This window comes from Vespa mandarinia, chromosome 5 (genome assembly GCF_050613455.1).
Source record: "Vespa mandarinia isolate Hongniang chromosome 5, ASM5061345v1, whole genome shotgun sequence".
Classification (NCBI taxonomy): domain Eukaryota; kingdom Metazoa; phylum Arthropoda; class Insecta; order Hymenoptera; family Vespidae; genus Vespa; species Vespa mandarinia.
In genome coordinates this window covers 3,132,297-3,157,220 of record NC_140814.1, presented here as the reverse complement: position 1 = coordinate 3,157,220, position 24,924 = coordinate 3,132,297, and the positions used below count along the sequence as shown (strand labels likewise).

Genomic DNA, 24,924 nt, shown 5'->3' with positions numbered 1-24,924 from the left:
TATTTGCTTTCTACTTATTGCAATATATAAATAATAATTATCATATGTATACATATGTATGTATGATTAAGAAAATACCAACCATACACTAAGATATTATTTGTGGTTCAAACAAAAAAAGTATGCTACGTATTTATGTATATTTTATTTATCTCTCTCTCTCTCTCTCCTTTATTTCACACTCTGTGCTGTGCCTTTTCCATCGTATAACTTTCTTCGAGAGTGCGCGTAATCTTCTACATTCATTCATCGAATTCTTATATATATATATATATATATATATATATATATATATATATATTATCTGGTGATAGTATACGATACTATCGGAAAACGTATTTTTATTACTACTGCGTTAGTACGCTTCATTCTACTGCATTCTACTATCCGTCTGGTTGACGTGGTCATATAAAGTATGTCGACGACGCCTTCTTACTACCGATCCGTACGTGCAGTCTCACCGATAGTCATATTGCATACATATACTAGTATACATGTAATACTTTTGAGAGTGTACACACGCACATGCGCGCGCACATGAAATACCTTGGGCCTATTCGATTCTATTCAAGATGGAGAGAAAAGAACGTAAGATCTCGGTAAGGTGGTAGTAATAAACAAAAGATTTCAAAGATACATATCTATTGTTAAGATATTAATGTAATATTGAACGATAAAAAAATGGCAAAATCTGTATTGAGCTCGGATACCTTACCAAAAGCAGGTCGAGTTAATGAAGGTATGACAAAAATGTGAAACAACTGTTTGTCTTTTGAAAGTCGATCGTTCGCGATTGACGTTATTCGTTTAACTGTCATTGTTAACACATATTAATCTAGTAATGTCGCAGTATGTCGGGAGTGGTTGGTGCACGAGGATGGAGCATTGGCATATAGATTACAAGATGAAGAAAGTAAGTATATCTTTTAATCTTGTATTTATTTCTTTTATAAATCAAACGAGAGAGGTGTCTCTTTGTATGTAACAAATTGTTCAATTTTCTTTTGTTTTTATTTATTTATTTATTTATTTTTTTTTTTTTTCTTTCTACAGTTAAGGAACATTATTCGGGTAATAAGGTGCGTAATGCTCAGGTACGAGAAGATCTTCCAAGGGCCAGGGTAGAACAAGAATTAGAGGCAATAAGATATCAAAATTATATACAACAGCAGTTAGTAAATCCATTGTAATAACATAGATGTATATTGGAATATGATATTGCGGAAATTTTATATATTTAAGTATCTTTTCTTATTTTTAAGGGAAGAAAGAGATGCCGTTGTAGCGAGACAAATTGCATTGTCATTGGAAAGAGAGGAACATCAAAAAGAAAGGGAGGAGCATCAAAAAGAAAGGGAAGAACATCAAAGAGAAAGGGACGAGTATCAAAGAGAAAGAGAATTACAAGAACGGATGAGATCGCAGTTAAGGCTAGACGATGAAACATTATCGATGAGATTGGAAATTGAAAGACGCATACAAGAGGAAAAGGATGAAGTATATTTAATTAAATTTGATTAAGTTCTTAGAGATGTTACGATAATTCGTTGTTAAAAGATTAAGTTAAATCATTGTTAAACCCTTTGTTTTTTTTTTCTTTTCTTTTCTTTTTGCAATAGGAATTAGCAAGAAAGTTGCAGGAGGAAGAAGAAAGTGCTATGGACGATCATGATTCTCCGATTAACGAACAATTATTATTAGATCAAAAAATTGCAATGGAAGCTCAGGATGCTGAATTAGCACGTATGCTTCAAGAAAAAGAACGTGCTAAGGCAAGAAAAGCGAGAGAAAGAGCTAGGCAAAAGAAATTAGAAAAGCAACAGATGCAACAACTTGAACAACATACTTTAATAGATAGACCACAACGACCGGATAAAATTGATTTAAGAAATTCGTCGAGTAAAAATCGAACGAGACACGATAACAATTATACGCAATATCCGGATCCCGAAGAGATACAAACGCTTGATAATCATGTTGAAGAAATACAAGAAGTACCGAATGTAGCTGCCATTATTGATCCAACTTATAATATAAATGAACATCGAAATACGTCAAGCAGTTCGAGTAATACGGTTAGTCCAACGTTTGTATTACCTACACCACCGCAAGAATTAATGGTAGACGATGCACCATGTTATATGCCGATACAAGGACAACGACGAAATCAAAATCAATCTCCTTCACAAGCACACGAAGAAAAGCACAAGAGGCGAGTTAAAGATGGATGTAAGCATCAATGAAACAAAAATAACGTGCCTATCGTATTTAATTAATGCATAAGTATAATATACTCGTCTTTTTTAGTATTAAACATTTATCAGAAGTATAAAAGTATCTCGTAAGAATAATACTTTCACTATTTCTTGGTAAATTTATCGCGTGATAAAATGATACACATAATTAAGTACGTGATCAACGAATTTTTTATACAAATTTTTCTCGCAATAATTCCACATTAATCCGTAGTTGCCTCAATTCCATTGAAAGTAGAATAATATATACGTTTATAAAGAGGTAAATGAAATTTTTCTATAATTGTAGTGAAATCGATATCACTACTTTTTTCTCTAGCTTTAAGATTCGTCTTTGAAAATTGTATTGTTATGAAAATTTAGATGCTATTATTATGCCAACAATAGTACACATTTTAGTGTGTTTCATCAAATATGAAACCGTACGTGCCTTTTTGGAAAGGTACGATTTGTAAAATCATCAATCTTTTTATCTGGTACCAAATCGAGATAATTCGAAGAAATAATTGAAGAAAGTTAAAATATTACAAGAAATCGTACCATTTTCTAATCACTTATCTGCCTTTTCTATTATATATATATATATATAAAAATCTTTAATAATCTTAAGAAAAAATTCTCATTCTAAAATGATCAGTTTAAAAATCATTTATTCTCGATATTTCTGAACTTGTAGGAAATATAAGAAGGAGATTAGATATAGGTAATTATAACTAATGTCATATGAAGTTTATTTATTAGTAAGTCATTAAAAAGATTAGATTGATAATCAGAGCACAGTTAATGAAAATTAAATATTTCATGTATCATTTCACCTTTATATGGAGGAAAGATGAAAATCTCAAAAAGGAACGTTTTTGATTATAAAGAAAGAAATAACATTTTTTTTTTTTGTTAAATATTCAAATATAAATGCAGTGTTTCAAGCTCTCTGTTCAAATGATCTTTGTATTGATTCGCTATATCGCGCCTTAGTAATCATGAAAATAATTATTTTCTTTTTTTGTCTTTTTTTGTTTTTTTTTTGTTTGTTTTTTTTTTTCTTTCCATTTATGAAGACATGTAGTAAACGATAATGACACTGCCAAAGATGACACCATTAATGTTGGCTTTCAACCTGATGATAATAATGATTTAGATTTACTAAAATAGTATGATGCTCATTAGAGATATTTTAAACCTTGCATATAATAAAGGTTTAACAATGAAGACATATAGGTACAAAATATGATGTACAATGTATACAAACTTTTTAGAAGGAAATTTTGAACATCATACATATTTGTAAACATCAATATTAATATAATCGTTCTTTAAAAAAAATTTTTATTATAGATTTTTCTTAGGGCCTAAAAAGATTTTTTTTCTCTATATCGTTATATTATAATATTAAATTACAATTAAAATATATAGGACGTAAGTTCTTTTTTTTTTTTTTTTTTTAACATTTGTATTATTGACGGTGATTGGAAAAAATTTTCTTTTTTTCTGTAATACCATGTATTATTATAATAATTTTTTATTTGTATTTTTATTATGTTAATACACCTATACACACGAGTATATTAATAAATTATTTACAAAATTATTTTACAAGAGTTTGTGAAAACTGTACGAAGTTGAAGAGAAGCGTCTCGTATGGCTTAATAAATCTATATTATAAAACTAAATATGTAGTATATAGATATTATCATAAAAAAAAAAGAAAAAAAAAAAAAAAAAAAAAGAAAAAAAGAAGATGGCAAATTTTATTAGCTATATTCATCAAATATTATATAAAAGAATCTTATAAACGGTGATATATATATATAGATGTATATACACACATATATATATATATATATAGATAGATAGATAGATACATACACACACATATATATATGTATATATATATACATATATATATATATATACATATATATATATATATATATATACATATATATATATATATATATATATATATATATATATATGCAAATCTATCATAATTCTGTGTGTGTGTGTGTGAAACAAAATTCAAAATATTTAGTCTATCTGCTATAGAGGTATCTTAATATAGTACTTAATATTTAATATTATCTCGTTTTACATCTTTACAGATACTTTATAAAAGGACAGTTCATTTCTTTTTTTACAAACTATATTGTTAAATAAAATAAAAAAAAAAAAATATAAAAAAAAGTTAGAGAAATATGCTAATAAATAGCTCGCAATAATAATGCAAACTTTTAGCATAAGGCAAACTCATTTGCCCTAAACTTAAAACAATAGAACATTGTCGTATTCGAAAATAACAATATGTATTTCTTCCAAATGGTCCCTCTCTATAGTAATACAGTACTACCATTTGTATTTCTTAAAGTAATATATAATTTCAATGATTTTTTTTATATACAATTTCATTCATTATTCTGTTTAAAATTATTATATAATGTGATATCAATATTTTGAATTACTCTGCTTGAATATGTGTTTGTGTATGTGCGTGTGCTTATGTATGTATATATATATATATATATATATATATATATATATATATATATATATGTATATATGTATGTATATATGTATATGCATATGTACGTATAAATAATATACACATATATGTATATAAAAGAACAGTTTTTATTTTCATGATCTGAGGAAACAGATGTTCCATTGAATGAAACGTAGATGATGATCGGATAAAAAAAAAAAAGTGACTATTAAATAAAAATTATTAATAAATTAAAGTTTCTTATTTTTTATACAATTGAAAAAGCGCAAAATAGCCAGTTACATGTATTCTCAGCATCATGAACTCAAAGCTCAGCAGTCTCAAAAAAATTTCCGAAATATCGTATCAATTTTATTTTTATTTTTATTTTTTTTTTTATTTTTTTTTTTTTATTATTATTTCATTTTCTTTAACAACTACGTATTTACTTATCTCTAATCATCGATCAAGTTAAGATTTTAATTGATTTTTTTTTTCTTTCTTTTTTTTATTTTTTTATTTTTTCTTTACAGCAGAATAAGCAACCCGATCAGCATGCTTCGGTCAAACGATATATTTGAAGCAATTTGCTATAAGAAAAGTTTTATACAAGAACAATAATATTGATCCTGACCAGCAGATTAACATTTTCATTCACAAAGCAAGTTAGAACAGTATTTATTTATTTATTTTTTTTTTGTTTTTCTAAAAGATCGAGATCAGAGAAATATATGTAGAGAGAATTATTGTACACAGTTAATTATACAAAATTAATGTGAAGGAGATTTTATAACTGGAAGCGTTTTTTTCTTTTTTTTTTCCTTAAGGATTATAATAAATATACAAAATCACATCACATGTGAATTATACTACATATGTATATATATATATACATATATATGTATGTATGTATATATATATATATACATATATATGTATATATATTTTTTTTTAAACAGAACAATGAATGGGATTGTAGTTAAAAAGATCAATGGAATTATATTACTGTTAGATCCAGCGTTTTATTTATTTGTGAGAATAAAAACTGTTCTTTTTCTTATTATCAACAATTCATTTTTGTTTCTCAATTATTTTTTCTTTGTTTTTTCCTTCCTTTAAGTTTTCCTGTTATTATTATTATTTTTTTTTTTTTCTTTTTTTTTTTATTTTTCTTTTTTATGTTTTATTTTCACTGCAGGACGATGTTCTTTTTCTTTTTGAAGATTGTACCCTGGTATTTTTTGTAACTCTTAAATTCATTTGACTTTCTGTTTCTGTTGATTCTTCTATAATGGCATCTTCCATGATATTTCTTTTGCGAATATCACGAGTTCTCTTTTTTAAATCTAACGACGAGGAATCAACGCTCGTAGCTCTTCTCGTTCTAATATTCGACAAAGGTTCCTTCGCTTCGCTCAAATTGTGTAACGAATTTAAACTAATTTCCAATTCTTCTGGTATAGATTGAATCGACGAACGTCGACTACGTGTATTAGCTGCCGGACTATCTGTAATTTCTTCAACAATTTTAGATGATATTGAATTTCTTCTCTTTTTCGATTGTGACAAAGGAGTTGATGATACTTCTGAAATATCAGATATTGTATTACTTGATTTTCCTCCTTTCTGAATAATTTTTAATGTTGATTCTTTAGGAACCGAGTTACCACGTCTTCGCGTTGGTCGAACAACAACATCTGTTATTTCTTCCTCTTTTTTTCTATCAGATTCTGTTATCAACGACGTAGATGAACTTCTAGTTAATCTACCTTTCACAGGTTTTTTTTCTTCCTCCTCCTCTTCCCTCGTTACCTTACTTGTTGTTGTTGTTGTTTTTCTTCCTGTTGATTTTCCTTTACTTTGATATAAATCTTCATTAGTTTCATCGGCTATATTAGAAATCGATGATGATCTTGTTTTCCTTAATGTTGCTGTTGGAACATACGTTATTTCTTTTTGAACGGAAGCAGCACGACGTGTAATTCTCCTAGTCAATTCTTTATCCTTAACATTTTCGGATTCTTTGTTATCCGTGGTAGTTGAGAAAATATCTTTAGCGAGAGATGAACTTCGAGTTCTTCGAATCGTAGATTTAGTCATCGTCGTATTTTTTGAATCGTCGAATAATTCCTGACTTGTATCCTCGCTTATACTTTTTACAGGGGTAATTTGTTTCTTTACTTTGGATGAATTGATTCTTTTAGTAGATCTTGTCATTATTCTCTCACTTGTTGTCATCCTTGAAGAAATATTTTCTTCATACGTGACAGCACCTTTGTATTCTGTATTAATTTTATTCAACATAATTTTACAAGTATTGGTAATCTGTATTTTATTCTCTGATAAATCTCGAGATAATTCATTAGTTATCGAATCATTGCTAGAATCATCGACATTTTTTAATTCATTAATTTCTCGTATCTGTTGTTTCGAATTTCTCTTATCTATTCTTACAGTGACATTGTCACTGGTTACATTTTTATCATTGTATACTATGACATCGTTACTATTATTTGATCCATCCTCAGTGATGTTTGACACATCCGAGAAATGTAATATAGGCTGAGACATAATATTAGTATGATGATCCGTTTCTGAATCTATATCAATTTTTTTATCATCTTCCGACTTTGACGATTCGTATATCAATGTTATTTTGTTACAATCACTCGATGATTCGTCATCGGTGATATCAAAATCATTAATCAATTTTGATGACCTTTGAAGACCATTTCTAGATTTATTATTATTTTCAATGTATTCTTTTGTAAATTTCGAATCAGCGGTATTGAGTTCCTGTTCGAATGAATTAAATAAACTTCTAAATTCGTGTTCACTTTTATCATTAGATTTATCCTCGTTAAATTCTTCCAAATTATTATCCTTATCTGGTATAGTATCATTGTCATTAGACATTTTTGTTCGTTCGTTTCTTTTAAATGACGCGATAGGCTTCTCTTTTGCACGTAGAAGCGTTAATTCTTCTTTATTATCATCTAAGAGTTTAACAATTTTGCTTTTAACCAATGGAGTAGACGAAACGGTATCTTTATAATTACATGATAAAACAGACGAAGTTGATTGATCTAATAGATCTTCAGTTTCTTCAGTTTTCTTGAAGGATGTATTTATATCAAAACTGCTACTAGGAGAAAGAATCATAGTAGAATACATAGTGGCGGATAATGAATTATGTAATCTAGACGAGGATGGTGTTCGTTTATTTGTCTCTATTGCATAATTATCTTTAGAAGTATTTAATATGTTTGAAGAAGTAGAAGATAAATTAGTAATAGTAGTTGTATTTGTAATATTCCTTCCAGGTAAATAACTTCTTCTAAGACTCGGTCTTGGACGTGGATAACAATTGCTTTTGTCGCTAAGACTATCGTCCGATAAAATTTTAGTAGTTTCATTATGCGACTTAATGCTAGTATTTGGACTTAGAAATACGTCGGTATCGTCCTCCGACGTAGATTTTGTTATAGATATTTCTTTAGGAACGTATTCCATTATTTCTTCATTTACAGTATCACAACTGACATTCTGCTTAGGATTACTTATACTGAATCGTATTTGTCTATTGATCTTTTTATTTTTATCTGTGGATGTGTCAGGCATATCCGTATCAACCATATGCGTAATTGAAATATTTGAAGAGGCCGAATTCTGAATTAATTGTCGTATTTTTAAAATCGAATGTGGCGTTTCCGTACAAGTAGCTTTATTATTAGAAACGTTACTTTTTCGTTTGACCAATGGTGTATCTAACGTAACATTTAAATCACTACGGCATGAAGTATTTTTTGCATCCGCATTAATCGATAATTTTCTACGTTTCGTTTCTTCTAAAGTTTCATTATCCTCATTTTCGTATATATCGTCCAAGGTACGTTTCTTACGATTTTTATATGCTAATGTTGGAAATAAAACACAACTTATATTTATATTACTTTCATTGGGTTTTAACGATGAGCACGGAGCTGTAATAAACGGTATACGGGATTTTCCACTTTGAAATGAAGTTTCTTTGGCCTTTTTAATGACTGTTTCATAAATGCTTTGTTGTTTATTAATACATTTGTAATGAGACATTGGTCTAGGATATTTAGATTCCAAATCTGTTTCCAATGTCGTTTTAGTCATACCGCTAGAAAATTGTTTTGTTATTGCAGGCAATGTTGCATCATATGCTGTAAGCATGGCAGCAGAAGTGTGAAGCATATTTTTTGGTACATTATTTTTAAATTGACTTAAAAGATTTTTATTATTGAGTTCGGCGTAACGACAACGTTGTAAATAATAAAGTGTTTTCACGTCTTCAGATTTATTATCCTCTTGTAAAAACTTGACAAAAATTTCTTCCTCTTCTGGTTCCAATGCAAGATGTAAAATGTCACCAAGTTTATTATATGATTTACAAGCTTCGAAAAAGCAAGTTAATAATTGTGCATAATGTGACGGTGGTCTACAATGAAAAGCCGATTGAACTAAACCATGTTGCACGGATAGATTTACTATGGCACTTTGATCGTCGGTAGATGATATAGGAGGTTTTCTAATTCTCAAATATATCAGTGCTAATTTTTGTTGATTATTTCTTACTAGTGTTCTTAGTACAAGCTTGTGATGCCAACTTTTAACGTCAGAATCAGAAACCAATTGTCCAGTCATCATATCCAAAAATCCTTTATAATCCTCGTGATCTAATAACCAAAATGCTTGGGTGAGTTTGATCAAACTCGGACTCATTTTAAATGCAGAAGGATATTTTATCAATTGATCTACTCCGGGATAAGATCCGTGCAAGAGCATAGCCAAATCCATTAATAGATATATCGTAATCTGATGTTTACATTCGGTTTCATTTATTTCTGATTGATAACAATCAGTTAGATAACTTCTAAGTAATGATTGCAAAGACGGAGGTGGATAATAACCACTGATATTTACATTTCCACCCTCTCTTTCCCATTGTGACTTTAAAATAGGACATTCCTTATTTATTAACGCGTCAATAAATAATCCTTCGTCTTCCTGTAAACAATTTATATTATTTTTTATTGCATCTCTCTTTTGAGCATAAATCGACATCAATTTTTCGTAAGGATAAGGAATTCGAAATGATAATGAAAGCGGCAATTGTCTTTCTTCATCTAAATCTTGTATTTCTGGTAGTAAACCGACATCATAAAACCAAAGTAATACTTGAAGATAAATGGATATACGTTTTAATGCTTTTCGTTGTTTTATCATATCATCAGTTTCAAGTATCAATTTTCCAACGACGTTCGACAAACATTCCAATTGTTGGGAACAAAATCGTAATGTTTTAATCTCCGCTTCGCCGATGCTACTATCTGATTGATCAAACAATGGAACGCAAAGACGATCGGCTATTATTTTAATAGACGAGGCACGTTGTACGCCCCATTTTAAAAATGACGGATAAAGAAACGTGGCACTACCGTCGGACCATTCTATTGCGCATTTGACCAGAAATGATGTCCAACGTTGTTCTAAGCATAAAGAAAGTAATGTTTCTCTTTGTGTATTTTCGTCGTTGGTAAAGGAAAGTTCAGCATTGAATGGTACCAATCCAACAGAAAAGCATTTATGAAATATTTCCTTTGGTTGTAACAATATAATAGGTCCTGTGATAGCCAATTTACGTAAAAGTTCTGCCTGAATGCCACGGGTCAACCAAGACATTAATCTCATTGTACTTAGTTCTGCCCATTCGAATGACAATGAATTAGGATAAAATAATTCCTCCGCTGGGCATGGATTATTAATTGGAAATTCTTTCAATGTTGAAGGAATGTAACTTGTACTAAGAAGTTTATCTCCTGCACATTGGGGTTCGAATCTTGTAGAATATGTAGCCAAAATACTGTTTGGATTTTTACAATCATAAATAGTTTGAGGCATCTGTTCTTTGTACCACTGATTAAGATCAAATAATAATATTCTTTCATTCGATGCAATTAGCAATAAATTGTCTTCGCCACGTTTTATATTTGCTTCCGTTTGATCTTGATTAACTTCTCTTTCTATCGGTGATAAACTAACAACTTTATCCTCTTTTTCTAATTCAAATTCAAACCTAAGACAAGGTTCTGCTTCCAAGTTGAAATACAAGTTTGTACCTTTTTCACAATATTTCCGTTCAAAAAGTAGAGCATACATTCGAAGAATTGGCGGTATTTTCGAGGATTCATCTTGATATACAACCCATAAATAACAAAATGGTCGAGGATCGTCCGTAGGTTCTAATAACGATAAATGTGTTATACTCATGTTCTCTTCGAGCGGTCGACTTATCCATCCTATAGACCCATTATTTTGCCAAATTATAACTCTTCCCAAACATCCAGATATTAAACATCCAATTTTTGTGGAACAAATAATCATTGATGTTAGATTTCCAGGCATCAATGGAGATGATTCAAATTCTATTCTGTTAAAATCAATATATTTTTCAATACCTGAAAACATTTAATTCGTGATTTCCAAATGTACATAATATTTCATATATTCTGTTTATAAATATTGAAAAAAAAAAAATTGTTAATACATACTGTTATTTAATAAATTATATGCCATATGCCTTTCTTTAACAAATTGATTCTTATTACTATTAGAATTTTTTCTAACCGAAAAATCTAATTCGGCTGGTGAACTTTCATCCATATAAGTAATAGTATTTGGATCATCCCAGGCAGATCTTTGTAAATCTATCATTATGTGTTGAAGATTGCGTAAAACTACACAAGCTATCCCATCCATATCGCAAAACATACTATCCGCTCTCTTATCATTAATTTCTTCCCAATCTGCGCCACCCGATATGACACAAACTTGTTCAATCCCTGCTGGTGTCTAAACGATGAAAATTTTATGTTTTTATAAAAGAAAAAAAAAAAAAAAAAAAGAAAAAAAAGAAGAAAGAAAAGATTTACAATTCGTTACAATATGTTAAATTCATTGGACTTACTCGTATAGCTCTCAAAACACGGGAAGTATTGCAATCGAATATGCATAACAATCCCATAGAATCTTTTATTCTGCTTGCGCCATTATCTAAGCCAACCAAAAGCAATGGTAAATGTCCTGGTTGTGTAGGAAATTCAGACACGCACGTTATCCTTTCGGTAAAGGTCCAGCAACAATTAATGTTTTCTCCAAATTTAACATTAAAAACTATTAAATGGCAACCATGGCTCATCCATGCATATGTTGTTCCATGTAAGAATCCTCCCAGAGAATTGTTAGATGTATCATAATCTTGTACATGTACAGACGATCCATAATCATCTTCTGAATTTTTCAATCTATCTGATATTAATTGTCGAAGATCACTGACTTTCAGAATCTGAAATTGATCATTACAAACAATATTCATAAAAATAATTATATTACATTGTATAGATAGTAAAATGATAATACAAGTAGAAAATAGATTTTCTTATATTTAATCATAATAATGAAAATTAATTTACCTCGCAATTGACCTCTTCCAGTTCCTTCATACTTCTTGCAAATTATCAAGGGAATATTCGATCAACATTTATATTTATATATAAACTCAAGATTCGGCGTAAGGTTATGCATCCGCCGAATTCCTTTAATTTACTTACATAGATATCCAGAAAATAATCGTGCATGTACGACGAGCGTAAGAGGGAAAAAAAAATTATCTACCAGTTCGTTAATGTAACAATGTAATTTAGAAATACATATCGAAATCAGTAATGTCTCATACGCATTTCTGTACTCGTGCTATCATTTTATAATGGCGGTTACAGCTGCGAAATGCGCTAAAAATGTTACCAACTTTATAATTGAATATACGCATTACTAACGGATGAAAAAAAATTACATAAAAATATACTTATTCTTGTAATTTATCAAAAACGGTTGTTAATTAAACGAAATGAATTCTTTTCGACACAATTCTTTCACATAAATTATTAAATTTTACAATATATTCATATCAAATAATACTACATAGTTTTCAATTGGTACGTATTATTCCTAAAATATGATTGGTCTAGTAAAATTTTCTTGATTTAAATTAATTTCAAATCGAGACCGTTTATGTCAGTCAGTGTTAGGTTGAATATTATTGAATGAAATTCAAATGAGAAATATACAATTTTTCAATAGAATTTAAAGATTTACGAAGAACAACGCAATTTATCCAATTTATATGAGAAATGAGGAGAAACCAAAAAAAAAAAAAAAGAAAAAGAAAGTAAGAATTGTCCTAACCTTTAATATAGTATGACCTAATTTTTGTACCAAAATAAATTTCTTTTTCAGTACGGATCAGCAATGAACAAAACTAAAATTATCAGAAAATATAATAACGAATATTTTGAAAACAAATACGAATGTTTTATCATTGGATGATATTCAAAGTTTCGATCAAAGTCGGTAAGTTATCGACCGTTTGAGAACATACCTATAACGGGTAAGTATTATTTTATAGAACAATTTAAAAAATTTCAGAAATATTGATTCCTTTCTGCTTCCAGTAGACAGAAATCATTGACGCAAGAATTTAACCGATATCGTCCATGGTAACCATAGAAACAACAAAACCATAAAATCAACAAAACGAAATTATACGATGCATAATATCTACTTTATAAACGTTTCTCCATGTACACCGTGTACTATATGCAAACGTTGTTTAGTATACCCTTTAAAAAAATTTTAATAAAGACCAAACGTAGAATTAAATTTTACCTACATTCTAACAATTAGGATTTTTATTTTTATTAAAAAGGTAAGCCGTTTGTATGATCTTAAATATATGAAAAAAAAAAAAAAAAAGAAATTATTTCATATTAAATATCATACATAATTTAATTGCAGGTAATTTAAAAAAGATAAAAAAGATAAAAAAAAAAGAAAACAAAGAGAAAGATCATCATGATGGACATGGAAATGAACGCCGGTTTAGGTGTAAGTATAAACTTTGATTATTTAAAAATATTAACTCGACGAACAGTTCGAAAGATCGAAATTATCGATATATCGAAGTGATCGAGTCATTCATTGATCGACTATCTTTTTTGTTTGTTCTTTTTTTTTTTTTAATTCTTCAATATCGTCGTATCGATTCAATATTTCCCATTTGTAACATTTATACGTTTTTCTAACAACGATGACGAAAGAATTCGAAACGAACAAGGATGGAGAAGAGGAGAGTACGAAGAGGAAAATGAAATCCGATGTTAATACAATTGAGCTTATATATCGTGTAACTTAACCTAACCGCGCAACTGGAGCGGTAAGCACAGTTCAACGAAGTTTTTAACTCCTTGTAACTTTGTTCTGATGAAAGGAAAAGAAAAGGAAAGAAAAGAAAAAAAAAATAAATAAATAAATGAATAAATAAAAGAAAAAGAAAAATAAGAATGAATGAATAGTTCACAGTATAAAAAAAAAAAAAAAAATTTACAAAAAATATTAATTCGATGATCTGGTATAATACACATATCCAAAGAAACATTTTAAATTCATATTTCATTAAATATTCGCGCGCTTGATCAGCTGTATGAGAGTAAGAGAAAAAGAGAGGGAGGAGAGAGAGAGAGAGACAGAGAGAGGGAGATGAAAACATTTAAATGCCGAATCAAGATCGATTTACGATCGACCGCGTCAATGGCGCGGCTAGGTGATGATATAATCGAGGAAACTTTCTTTGAAGTACTTTTTCACGACAACTTTCATGATCCTTTCAGGATGATGAAAGCGAGAGTAGTCAATCATCTTCAGAGGGTAGTTCAGCGAGCAGTACGTTTTGTAACTTAGAAAATGACTATGCTAGGGTGAGCGATTGATCGATATATATATATATATATATATATATATATATAAAGTATATATACTATATATATAATATATAATATAATCTTTTATATTATGTTATCAATATTACTAATGGTATTATACCTATATTATTGATTATAATACTCTAATATTATATAATATTATCAATATTATATATTATATATATATATTTCATTTTTTTTTATTCACATTTATTGTAGATCATAAAAGAAATGAAGACAAATGATGCTTTAGCAGCATTCGAGACCGACTATAAAAGACTTTTTGAGTCCTTATATAAGTCTTATAAAAATGAAAAAGAACTCATGGAGAAATGCAATTCATTGACGGTAGATTTCTTTGAATATATATGCGTAATAAAAAATATATATTTCGATGAGGATCCATTGTACGATTTACATATATATATATATATAAATTTATCAGAACGAGATAATCGAAAATACACAACAAATAGATGACCTGAAGAAAAACATTGAGATTGATTCTTCCGAGATCGTAAGGCTTAAACAGGAGATCGAGAAGGCTTTGAAATTAGCGGATGCTGCGCATACGCGTGAACAAAATGCACAAGAAGTTATTGACAATCTAAGATTGAATATAACGAAATTAGTTCGTGAAATTGAAGTGAAGAACAAACAACTTGCTGGCGAAGATGAGTAAGTACGTCAATTAACAATTAACTATTCGTTGATTGTTAGATAATTTTTATATTTGGAAAAGTATTAATTTTAGATGATTAAAATTTTTTTCTTTGAGAGACTGCGATGGGATCATATCGATACCGGTATATAAATATTATCTCGAATCGTCGTATATATACGAAAACAAATTTTTTTTTATACTTATTATTTAAGTTAATGAACAATGAACACGTTGGTAATTAATATTCGTTGTTAAACGTTGGGCGTTCCCGATTGCCATTAAAAGGTACATAAGATGAGTAACGACGAGAACGGGATGTAGCGATTTTATTGAAAGTATTTTTCATTAAATTCGTCTCGCGTACACCGAATAAAAACCAGGGAAAACGTGTGTCGGTTACGAAAAAATGTGGAAATAAAATCCGTTGAAATACATATATATATCATATATGAATGCATATATATATATATACACACATCTACACGCATATATATATATATATATGCACATATATATGATGTATATACACACGGTATATATATATATCTACACACATCTACACGCATACATATATATATATATATATGTATATATATATATATATGTATATATATATGTATGTATGTATGTATGATTGATGCATCGAGAATATCTAATTATCGCATAATTGATATATATATATATATATTTTTCTTTTTTTCTCTTTGAGTTTAATTTTACTTATTATTAAAAAATATTTATAAAAATTGTAGTTCTGGTGTAAGCAAACAAAAAGAAACCTTATTGAGAGAAAAAGAAAAATTATTGGGTGAAATGACGACTATGAAGGGACGATTAAAAAATATGTCTCAATATATTGAGGAACTCGAGGAGAAGAACATTATGGCAGATCAGAAGATTAGCGAGATACAAGAGACATTAGACATACGTACGAATGAAGTTTCGAGAGAGAAGAAAGGAAAAGAGAAAGCGGAAGAGGATTTTCGTCGAATGGAAAATGAACTTCTTATAAAGACTGAAGATCTTGAGGTAAGTTTGATATCTATATCAGGCTAAACATTTAGTCGGAAGATTTAAGCTGAACGTTCAAGCTGAATATTTAGATTGAACATTCAGATTGAACATTCAGATTGAACATTCAAATTGAAAATTCAGGCTAAACATTCAGGTTAAATATTCAGGTTGATCATCCAAGTTTAACATTCAAATTCTATATTCAGGTTTGAATACTCAGGTTGATTATTTTACGAATAATGTAATCATGAATTTGATCAATTTAATTCTATTCAAAATTCTTTTCGAATTGTTTAGAGTACCAACGAAACATTGAAAACTGCTACCGATAATATTAAGAAGTTAGAGAATATGTTGAAGGAGCAAAAGATAATAGACGATAAGTTGCAGAAAGAATTGAATAGGCTTATGGTGAAAAATTTAACTATTCAAACGAATTTGGATCATGCGAATACACAAATCGATGCAATGGAAAAGGATATTATTGATAATGAGAAAATATTTAAAATGACGAAGAATGAACTTAATAGGTATAAGTCAGAATGATATTCTATATTGTATGTTACTGATACTATCGAATTTTTTTTTCTTTTTTTTTATCTTCTTTTATCCTTTTTCTTTTTTTCTTTCTTTTTTTCTTTTCCCCCTTGTCACGAATAACCATTTAAAATATGACGTTATGCGTCTTGATTTTGGATATTTTAGAACAAAGGAGGAAAGCGCAAAAAATAAGTCAGACAAGGATATATTGGAGAAGAAATTTTTGCGACTTAATTATGAAAAAAGCAAATTCGAACAGGAAACGAAACAGGCAATTATAAATTTGAAGAATGCCGATCACGAAATAACAATATATCAAAAGCAACAAATGGAGGATAAGAAACAATACGAGCTGTTAACTCGCGATAAGAATATTCTGGCAAGGAACAATGAGAATTTGAAGGAACAAATTAGAGCTTTTGAGCACGATATAATGATGCACAATGTAAGCCGAAAGAAATTGGAACGCGAGCTTAATAATAGTATATATAGGGAGATCGAATTAAAAAAGGAAATCGAAACGATTGAAAAGGAGAGAGATAAATGTAATTTTCAAGTGCGGGAACTCGTTGAAAAAGTAAGTAAACGTGTGTGTGTGTGTGTTTATGTGTTTTTGTGTATGCGATTTTTTGTTTTTATCTGTTAATTATTCGTCAATCATATATCGAAATTAAACACGTCACTGTTTAAATCAGTATAATTTTGCATTCATAGGACATATATTCGTCGCTTGTGTATTAGTCGCATTAACGAAACAGTTCATTTTTCTTTTTTTCTGTTTTTTTTTCTTTTTTTTTTTTTTTCCTTCACTCTCAATCTAATTATTGGACAATTGTGTGTGTTTCGACAATAGCCCGTGCTATGTGCATAGTGAACAATTAATAACGTATAACGATAATTGTTCATTGTGAAATAATGCAGGGGAAAACACGTGAAAACACATCGATGAATAAATCGGTTCAAAACGAAAGTGGATTTTAAAGTACAACAATGGTCTTGTTAATTTCATGGAATCGTTTGTCTTGAACAAAATCAACATTAAATATATAAATTAAAATATTTTCATTGAATACGATTTCTTCTCAATGATTTCGTTTCTTCCTTTTTTTTTTTTTCTTCTTTTTTTTTTTATTTATTTATCTATTAATTTTTTAATCCCAGTGAGATTTGCTATTACTTGTTAGATAAATATATATATATATATATATATATATATATATATTCCTTTCGTTAAATCAAATATGTACTTTTAATATATAATATTTGATAGAGCAATACGTATTTTAATCGTATTACAAGGATTTATCCTTTTTTTCTTTACCGTTCTTTTTCCTTTTTCTTTTCTTTTTGCCTTTAAAAATTTTATAACATAATATACGCAACGCCTATAATAGTTTAATTAAATGCTTCGTGGAAGATGCTTCTTCCTATGCTTAAAATTTTGAATAATAGAATTCGTAAATACACTTATACATACATACCTCGGGTATACATATACACGTAAAGATGTAAATTCATATAATCTTCTGAATATGTAGCAAGCACAGAATGAATGAATATGGAAGGTTCGGTAAGATCGATAAAACGCATCACTGGCATGTACATGTATACATACATACATACATATATACAGGATATATATATATACATATACATTAATACATACATATATACAATATGAAAATGTGCTAGTGCGGCGGTGTGCCGAAAGCTCGGAAGCTGTTTTATATATACATACATATATATACTTTATCTGAATATACTTTGTAACGATTCTTTCTATTCATGGACCGAAAAAAAGAAGAAGAAGAAGAAGAAGGAAAAAAGAAAAGAAAAGAAAACGAAGAGAGAGGAATGTTGAGATTTATGGGATTTCTTTTCGAAAGAAAGTTTATGAGAGAGAGAGAGAAAGAGAGAGAGAGAGAGAGGGAGAAAGAGAGAGAAAATTCGAATCTTATCTGTCGATCTTTCGAAATCTCCTTTCCTTCATCGAGTTAAGCGTTAAGGATGATATACCGATTCGAGATTAAATGAAAGACCGGCTCGCACAATATCATTCATAAATCTCTTCGATCTCTTTGCTCGAGTAAAAAGGTTGTCTATACCATGAAAAGGACTTCGACGTGCTTTTTGGTAGGACGTTATCCAAATATCAAGCCGAATAATACACAAGCCTTCTCAACCTTCTACTTTATATTATTATAGACAGGATAATACTCGAACGGAATATCGAACGATGTTTGCCTTGTCCAGAAAGATAGAGAGAGAGAGAAAGAGAGAGAGAGAGAGAGAGAGAGAGAGAGAGAGAGAGAGAGAGAGAGAGAGAAAGTTTAAGAAAAAATTGTTCTCTTTTCTCTTTTCTTTCTCTTCTCTCTCTCTTCTTTTTTCCTTTTTTTTTTTTCTTTTTTATTTTCTTCTCACTTCTTTCACATTTTCATTCATTTTTTTCTTTCTTTATCCCTTCGTAAATTCGACAAAAGACACAAGTAAATGACTATATTCAAAATTACGTGGTAATAGATTTTAATTAAATAATAATTATTTACTTAGATCGACGATTACGTAAGCGAGATCAAGGTGAAACAAGTAGAAATCTCGGATTATAACAAAAGACTCATTGAGTCTGACTCGAAATATCGTCAACAACAGAACTTATTTGAGATCGTTCGTGCCGAGAGGAATACTTGTCAGAAAAGCTTAATGGTAGCGCATGACGATATTCAGGAACTTAAGAGCAAATTACAATTAACGACACAACAGATTGAACAATTGAAGGAGGAGATTTCCATGAAGGAGGCTGATTTGATCAAGAAAGACTTTGGTGAGTGATAATTTTTAATTGATCCATCGAATAAATTCATATATTTTAATACTTATGAAATATTATATTATTTGGCGGGGAGAGGGGGGGGGAGAGGGAAGAGTGTTGGTAGATTATTCTTCGCACGGTTTCGAAGTGATTTTGAAAAAAAGAAAGAAGAAAACAAAAAAGAAAATGAAATAAAAATAAGAGAGAGAGAGAGAGAGAGAGAGAGCGATCGACGTACACAAAATATTTTGTTACCATCGGCTTGTCCAATAAGTAACGTCGATATTTTCAATATAAAAAAATACCAGCGTCGTATTTTCAGATGTATATAAAAAAAAAGAAAAAATACTAAACCTTTTTCTATAATAAAAATAACATTGGACGGTTATAAATTTATTCGGATGCAAGATGTCAAACATTTTCTTTTTCTTGTTTCTTTTTTTTTTTTTCTTTTTTTTTTCTTTTTTTTTCTTTTTTTTTTTTTCAATAAAAAATACAATGGCACGATATTACTTATATTCAGGAGCAAGATATCAAAGATATTTTCAATCAATAAAATTATCTGTATTATTTGTAAATATTACAAGTACAAATTGAAAATAAAATACTGATTACTTTAAGCAATTTATTTGCCGATGAAAATATTTCAGTACTTGGAAGGGTCGAAGCGGAAAAGGAAACGTTAAAAGTTGATCTTCAATCTGCACGTAAGGATATCTCAGATTTGAGACGTGAAATCGACAAAATGAAACAAGAGGAAAAGCGTCTACGACAGACTATACATGAAGCGGATAGAGACATAGCTCGTCATAAGAAGGATATCGATAATGTCATGAACGAACGCAATATTCTTGGCACGCAATTGGTTAGACGAAACGACGAGCTCTGTTTGCAATATAACAGGATGAAGATATTGAACGGAACGCTTCAACGTGGTAAACAACAATACAATGAACGCCTTGAAGATATCAGATTGCTCAAGCTTGAAGTGAACAAGCTTAGAACCGAAAAAGTCTTATTAATGAAAAACATAAATAATACGTCCGACATGCGTTATGAGATTTTTCATTTGAACAGAAATCTTACTAGGGAAAGATTAAAGGTCATGGCTCTTGAGGAAGAAATCCAAACGCCATTGAATATTCATCGTTGGCGAAAACTCGAAGTGACTTTTTTTCTTTTCCATTTTGATTATATCGCTTTGTCTGGAAAATTTCTGTCGGATTATAATGTTTCATTAATGAAGCATAAAATTGAAATATATGAATGCATTATACAATATGTGTATATATATATATATATATATATATATATATACACATATATATGTGTATGTATAAAGATTTGGTCAAATTCCTTCTGTTTCAATAAACAAATCAACAAAACTGAAAGTTTTTAATAGCGTTACACGTTCGAATTTTCCGGGCAAGTGAAATTTAAAAAAAAAAAAAAGAGAAAAAAATCACGAGTGTACTCTAATTAATATCGCACACATTTTTATACAGTTCTCCGATCCATCATCCTATGAAATGTTGAGCAAGATCCAATTACTTCAAAAGAGAGTTATCAAGATGTCAGCATTGATAATAGATAAGGAAAAGAGAGTACAGGATACTGAGAAGTTGTACATAAATCTTCGTGAGATTATGGCTAAACAACCGGGGCCACAGATAACGATGGCCTTGAATAAAACGCAAAAGGCGTTAAGAGATAGAGGGAATAAGATGAAGGTATATAGATTTTTAATTTTGATCTAAGATATCAGAATAATATTTTTTATTTATTTTAATTTTTACTTTTTGATCCTTCTTTCTGTTCGGTTTTTTTTTCTTTTCTTTCTTCTTCTTTCTATTTTTCTTTTTTTTTTCTTTTTCTTTCTTATTATATGCAGTGTCTCGTTTCCGAGCTGAACATGTACGAAGTTGAAATAAAGGAATACAAATTCGATATCGAACGTATGAGCAAAGAAATGTGCGAATTAAAGACGAAATATTACGCACAGAAACGAAAATTGCAAAAGGCTAAAGAAAATAAATCGAAGTCCTTGACGGAACCAATTTTACCAGCTCTACCGATGAAACAAAAGAAATTCTTTGGTGGTGGCTTCAATATGACAATGCCCACGCCAAGATCATCTTCTGCGTTGGATTCTGCATAAATAGTTGAAAAAAAAGGTCAGAGGTATATATAACGAAGTATTTAATATATATATATATATACTTATACATATGTGTAAAGTGGAGAAATAGGTATGATTACTTTGAATACATCCATCAAATCAGAATTCAAAAAAGTAATTTGTTTATTAATTATTTATTAATTAATGTAATTTTATGAATCGATAGCAAATCTGAATTTTGTCTTCTTCTTTTTGGCGAAATAAAACAAATTTAGTTCGTAAGAATTTGTTTATAAAAATTGTTTATAACAATTTGTTAATTAATTATTAACAATATGTTGAAAAGAATATATATAAAGAAAATTCTACTTTTTTTTAAATGACATTTGATTCAAGTCTCTACAATTTTTAGTTTCGGAGATATTCCCGTGTAAATGGAAAACGTGGTTGTTAACAATGTAATAAAAAAAAAATTAAAAAAGAAAAAAAATGATTCTTTCGGTAAAAAAATAACTTATTGTTAATTAATGTAATTTTATAAATCGATGAAAAATTTGTAATCTCTTTTTTTCGGCCAAATAAAATGATTTTAATATGTAAGAAATTGTTTATAAAAATTATTTATAACAAATTATTAATTAATTATTGAAACAATACATTGGAAAAAATAGAGAAAATTCTGCCCTTTAAAATGATATTCAATTCAAGTTTATATGATTTTTAGTTTCGGAGATATTCCCGTGTAAATGGAAAACGTGGTTGTTAACAATGTAATAAAAAAAAAAAATTAAAAAAGAAAAAAAAATGATTCTTTCGGTAAAAAAAAATAACTTATTGTTAATTAATGTAATTTTATAAATCGATAGAAATTTGTAATCTCTTTTTTTTCGGCCCAAAAAAAATAAAATTTTAGTATGTAAGAAATTGTTTATAAAAATTATTTATAACAAATTATTAATTAATTATTGAAACAATACATTGGAAAAAATAGAAAAAATTCTGCCCTTTAAAATGACATTCGATTCAAGTTCGTACGATTTTTAGTTTCAGAGATATTCCTATATAAATGTATGATATTTTTACTGACCCACTGACCTATATAATTTCATTCAGTTTGACTCAGTAACACACTGACCTATATAAATTCCAAGAATTTACGCGACTCAGCTGGATTTTACTACTATTACTACCTCACTACACTACACTACTACTACTACTACACTACTACTACTACTACTACTACACTACTACTACTACTACTACACTACTACTACTACTACTACTACTACTACTACTACTACTACTACTACTACTACTACTACTACACTACTACTACTACTACTACACTGCTACTACTACTACTACCACTATCATTATTATGGACAGATTTATTATACAAATAATGAATGTAAATCTTTCGATGTCGATATCTCGTGAATGAAAAGTCGTAATGACTTGAAAGAAATATCGTTTTCAACGATAATTTATTTTTTATTTATTTAAATAATGCAATAATATCGATATAATAAAATCGATTTTGTTAATAACTTTTTTAAATAAAATTTTTTCCTCTTTTTCCCATTTTCTTTCGTAATAAGGCACGTAATAATAACAAGATCATAAAAATTTATTTGTTATAATTATATAAATTTTCTTTTGTTTATTTAAAATAAAAGATAGAAGATCTATTAATATAATTGATAATGTATGAAATTGAAAGATCTTTAATTCGAATAACTTTTTTTTTCCGTAATAAGTATATAACAGTGATATATCTTCTAAACTAATAAATTTTTCGTACAAGGATTAATAATTCTTTTTATAGAGAATATTAAGCTGCATCGATCGATGCTATCAAAAACATATGATTTCGTAAAAAAAATTATGTATTATAATCTCTTCCGTGTAGTACGAATTTTGTAAACAAAATTTTTTCGTATCTTTAAAAAGAACGAAGATATTCACGGTAATCAAAGTTTTTGTCACACCCTGTATATACACACATACATACATACATACATATATATATATATATATATATATATATATATATATATATATATATATTATTTCTCACGAAGTCTGATTCTTTAAAAAATATAAGCTTTCTCAAGAAAATTTGCATTCTTATATTTTTAATATACACAAAAAAAAAAGGGTGAATTTCTCGTCTTATATTTCTTTTTTCTTTTCTTCTTTTCTTTTCTTTTTTTTTTTTTTCATTTTGACACAAGCAATCGCGTGTTTAGATCAATCTGCGGGAACAATTAATAATATCCTTTAATAAATAATATTTTATCATTTCTGACGTTTTCAGATAACATCGATCAAACTCGAAGTGTCAAAAATAATATTTATTTACAATTTAATTGAAATCAATGACAGTGAAGATCGATCGATAATAAAAGAAACCAACTGATTCAATATATCATCTATATAAGCTTTATAAAAAAAAATATATATATATATAAAGAGAGAGGAAGAGAAAGAGAGATAGAGAGAGAGAGAGAGAGAGAGAGAGAGAGAGAGAGAGAGTGAGAGAGAGAGAGAAATCATATAGGAAACTCGGGATCAACGATTCTCCTTTAGACTAGAGATGAGTATAGAAGCTTTCGTTGATGCGTGTGCTCACGAATTATCGAGATCGACGGATCTAATACCTGTGGTCTAAAAGCAACTTAGAGAGAGGAGTCAAGTACAGGAAGATTAATACCAACGGTAATTCCCTGATGCGGAAAACGGTTTCTCCTGTTCGTGGCTTTGATACACAACCGTAACACATTGAAAACCGCAAAACCATTAAAAATTTTAACGTCGGAAATCTATCTAAGTGAAACGAAAGATTCTCATCAAAGAAAAAAAAGAAAGAAAAGAAAAAAAAAAGAAAGAAAGAAAGAAAGAAAAAAAAAGGGGAGCAAGAAAAAAGGAAAGAAAGAAAGAAAAAAAAGAAGAAAGAAAAAAATATTCAACAAATATTTTTAAAAACATTGAAAAAATTTATTTTCATCGTCGATGATCAAAATTATTGAAAAAAATTAAAAGGGATATAATATGCGAAGGGAAGTCATGAGAAAAATTGGACGTTAGAAATTTTTCAAGTGTAATTAAAAAATTTTCGCAAAATGGAAAAATGAAGAAATAAATATATATATATTTAATAAAATAATTTAAAAAAAGAAAAAGAAATATATATATATCT

At 28.8% G+C, this 24,924-nt stretch overlaps 3 protein-coding genes across 10 annotated transcripts; 2 read left to right on the top strand and 1 right to left on the bottom strand.

The window, feature by feature from the left end:
- Positions 1–382: 382 nt before the first annotated feature.
- Positions 383–3,678, top strand: LOC118441667 (uncharacterized). Of its 2 annotated transcripts, none has more exons than XM_035866370.2 (5): positions 383–739; positions 851–913; positions 1,054–1,186; positions 1,263–1,497; positions 1,620–3,678. In XM_035866370.2, the coding sequence occupies exons 1-5, from the start codon at positions 682–684 to the stop codon at positions 2,241–2,243; spliced, it is 1,113 nt and encodes a 370-aa protein (XP_035722263.1). In that variant the 5' UTR covers positions 383–681; the 3' UTR covers positions 2,244–3,678. The 2 variants fall into 2 exon arrangements, with proteins under 2 accessions (XP_035722263.1, XP_035722264.1); XM_035866371.2 differs by having other exon boundaries at positions 388–739; positions 1,054–1,171; positions 1,620–3,657.
- Positions 3,679–5,674: 1,996 nt separating this feature from the next.
- Elys (AT hook containing transcription factor 1 homolog) lies at positions 5,675–12,530 on the bottom strand. Of its 4 annotated transcripts, XM_035866353.2 has the most exons (4): positions 12,237–12,530; positions 11,732–12,109; positions 11,316–11,616; positions 5,675–11,222 (listed from the first exon to the last, which is right to left on the bottom strand). In XM_035866353.2, exons 1-4 carry the CDS (start codon positions 12,264–12,266, stop codon positions 5,911–5,913), a joined length of 6,021 nt encoding a protein of 2,006 aa, XP_035722246.2. In that variant the 5' UTR covers positions 12,267–12,530; the 3' UTR covers positions 5,675–5,910. The 4 variants fall into 4 exon arrangements, with proteins under 4 accessions (XP_035722246.2, XP_035722247.2, XP_085513186.1 ...); XM_035866354.2 differs by lacking the exons at positions 11,732–12,109; positions 12,237–12,530 and having other exon boundaries at positions 11,392–11,520; XM_085657060.1 differs by lacking the exons at positions 11,732–12,109; positions 12,237–12,530 and having other exon boundaries at positions 5,675–11,194; positions 11,316–11,429.
- Positions 12,531–13,411: 881 nt separating this feature from the next.
- On the top strand, positions 13,412–24,572 carry LOC118441782 (cilia- and flagella-associated protein 58). 4 transcript variants are annotated; one of them, XM_085656985.1, is made up of 13 exons: positions 13,412–13,528; positions 13,618–13,707; positions 14,490–14,576; positions 14,799–14,927; positions 15,025–15,257; positions 15,996–16,272; positions 16,555–16,787; positions 16,963–17,374; positions 19,348–19,618; positions 20,257–20,771; positions 21,112–21,336; positions 21,498–21,780; positions 24,043–24,572. In XM_085656985.1, the coding sequence occupies exons 2-12, from the start codon at positions 13,675–13,677 to the stop codon at positions 21,762–21,764; spliced, it is 2,682 nt and encodes an 893-aa protein (XP_085513111.1). In that variant the 5' UTR covers positions 13,412–13,528; positions 13,618–13,674; the 3' UTR covers positions 21,765–21,780; positions 24,043–24,572. The 4 variants fall into 4 exon arrangements, with proteins under 4 accessions (XP_085513111.1, XP_085513110.1, XP_035722569.1 ...); XM_085656984.1 differs by having other exon boundaries at positions 21,498–21,787; XM_035866676.2 differs by lacking the exon at positions 24,043–24,572 and having other exon boundaries at positions 21,498–21,999.
- The last annotated feature ends 352 nt before the right edge of the window (positions 24,573–24,924 follow it).

Bases quoted from the DNA above. Each gene is read 5' to 3' on its own strand.
- Elys (XM_035866353.2), bottom strand. From the start codon at position 12,266: ATGAAGGAACTGGAAGAGGTCAATTGCGAG. The intron at 12,110-12,236 runs GTAAATTAATTT...GATCAATTTCAG, and splicing joins TGGAAGAGGTCAATTGCGAG to ATTCTGAAAGTCAGTGATCT. The intron at 11,617-11,731 runs GTAAGTCCAATG...TTCATCGTTTAG, and splicing joins GTGTTTTGAGAGCTATACGA to ACACCAGCAGGGATTGAACA.
- LOC118441667 (XM_035866370.2), top strand. From the start codon at position 682: ATGGCAAAATCTGTATTGAGCTCGGATACCTTACCAAAAGCAGGTCGA. The intron at 740-850 runs GTATGACAAAAA...GTAATGTCGCAG, and splicing joins AGCAGGTCGAGTTAATGAAG to TATGTCGGGAGTGGTTGGTG. The intron at 1,498-1,619 runs GTATATTTAATT...TTTTTGCAATAG, and splicing joins TACAAGAGGAAAAGGATGAA to GAATTAGCAAGAAAGTTGCA.
- LOC118441782 (XM_085656985.1), top strand. From the start codon at position 13,675: ATGATGGACATGGAAATGAACGCCGGTTTAGGT. The intron at 15,258-15,995 runs GTAAGTACGTCA...TAAAAATTGTAG, and splicing joins CAACTTGCTGGCGAAGATGA to TTCTGGTGTAAGCAAACAAA. The intron at 17,375-19,347 runs GTAAGTAAACGT...TTATTTACTTAG, and splicing joins TGCGGGAACTCGTTGAAAAA to ATCGACGATTACGTAAGCGA.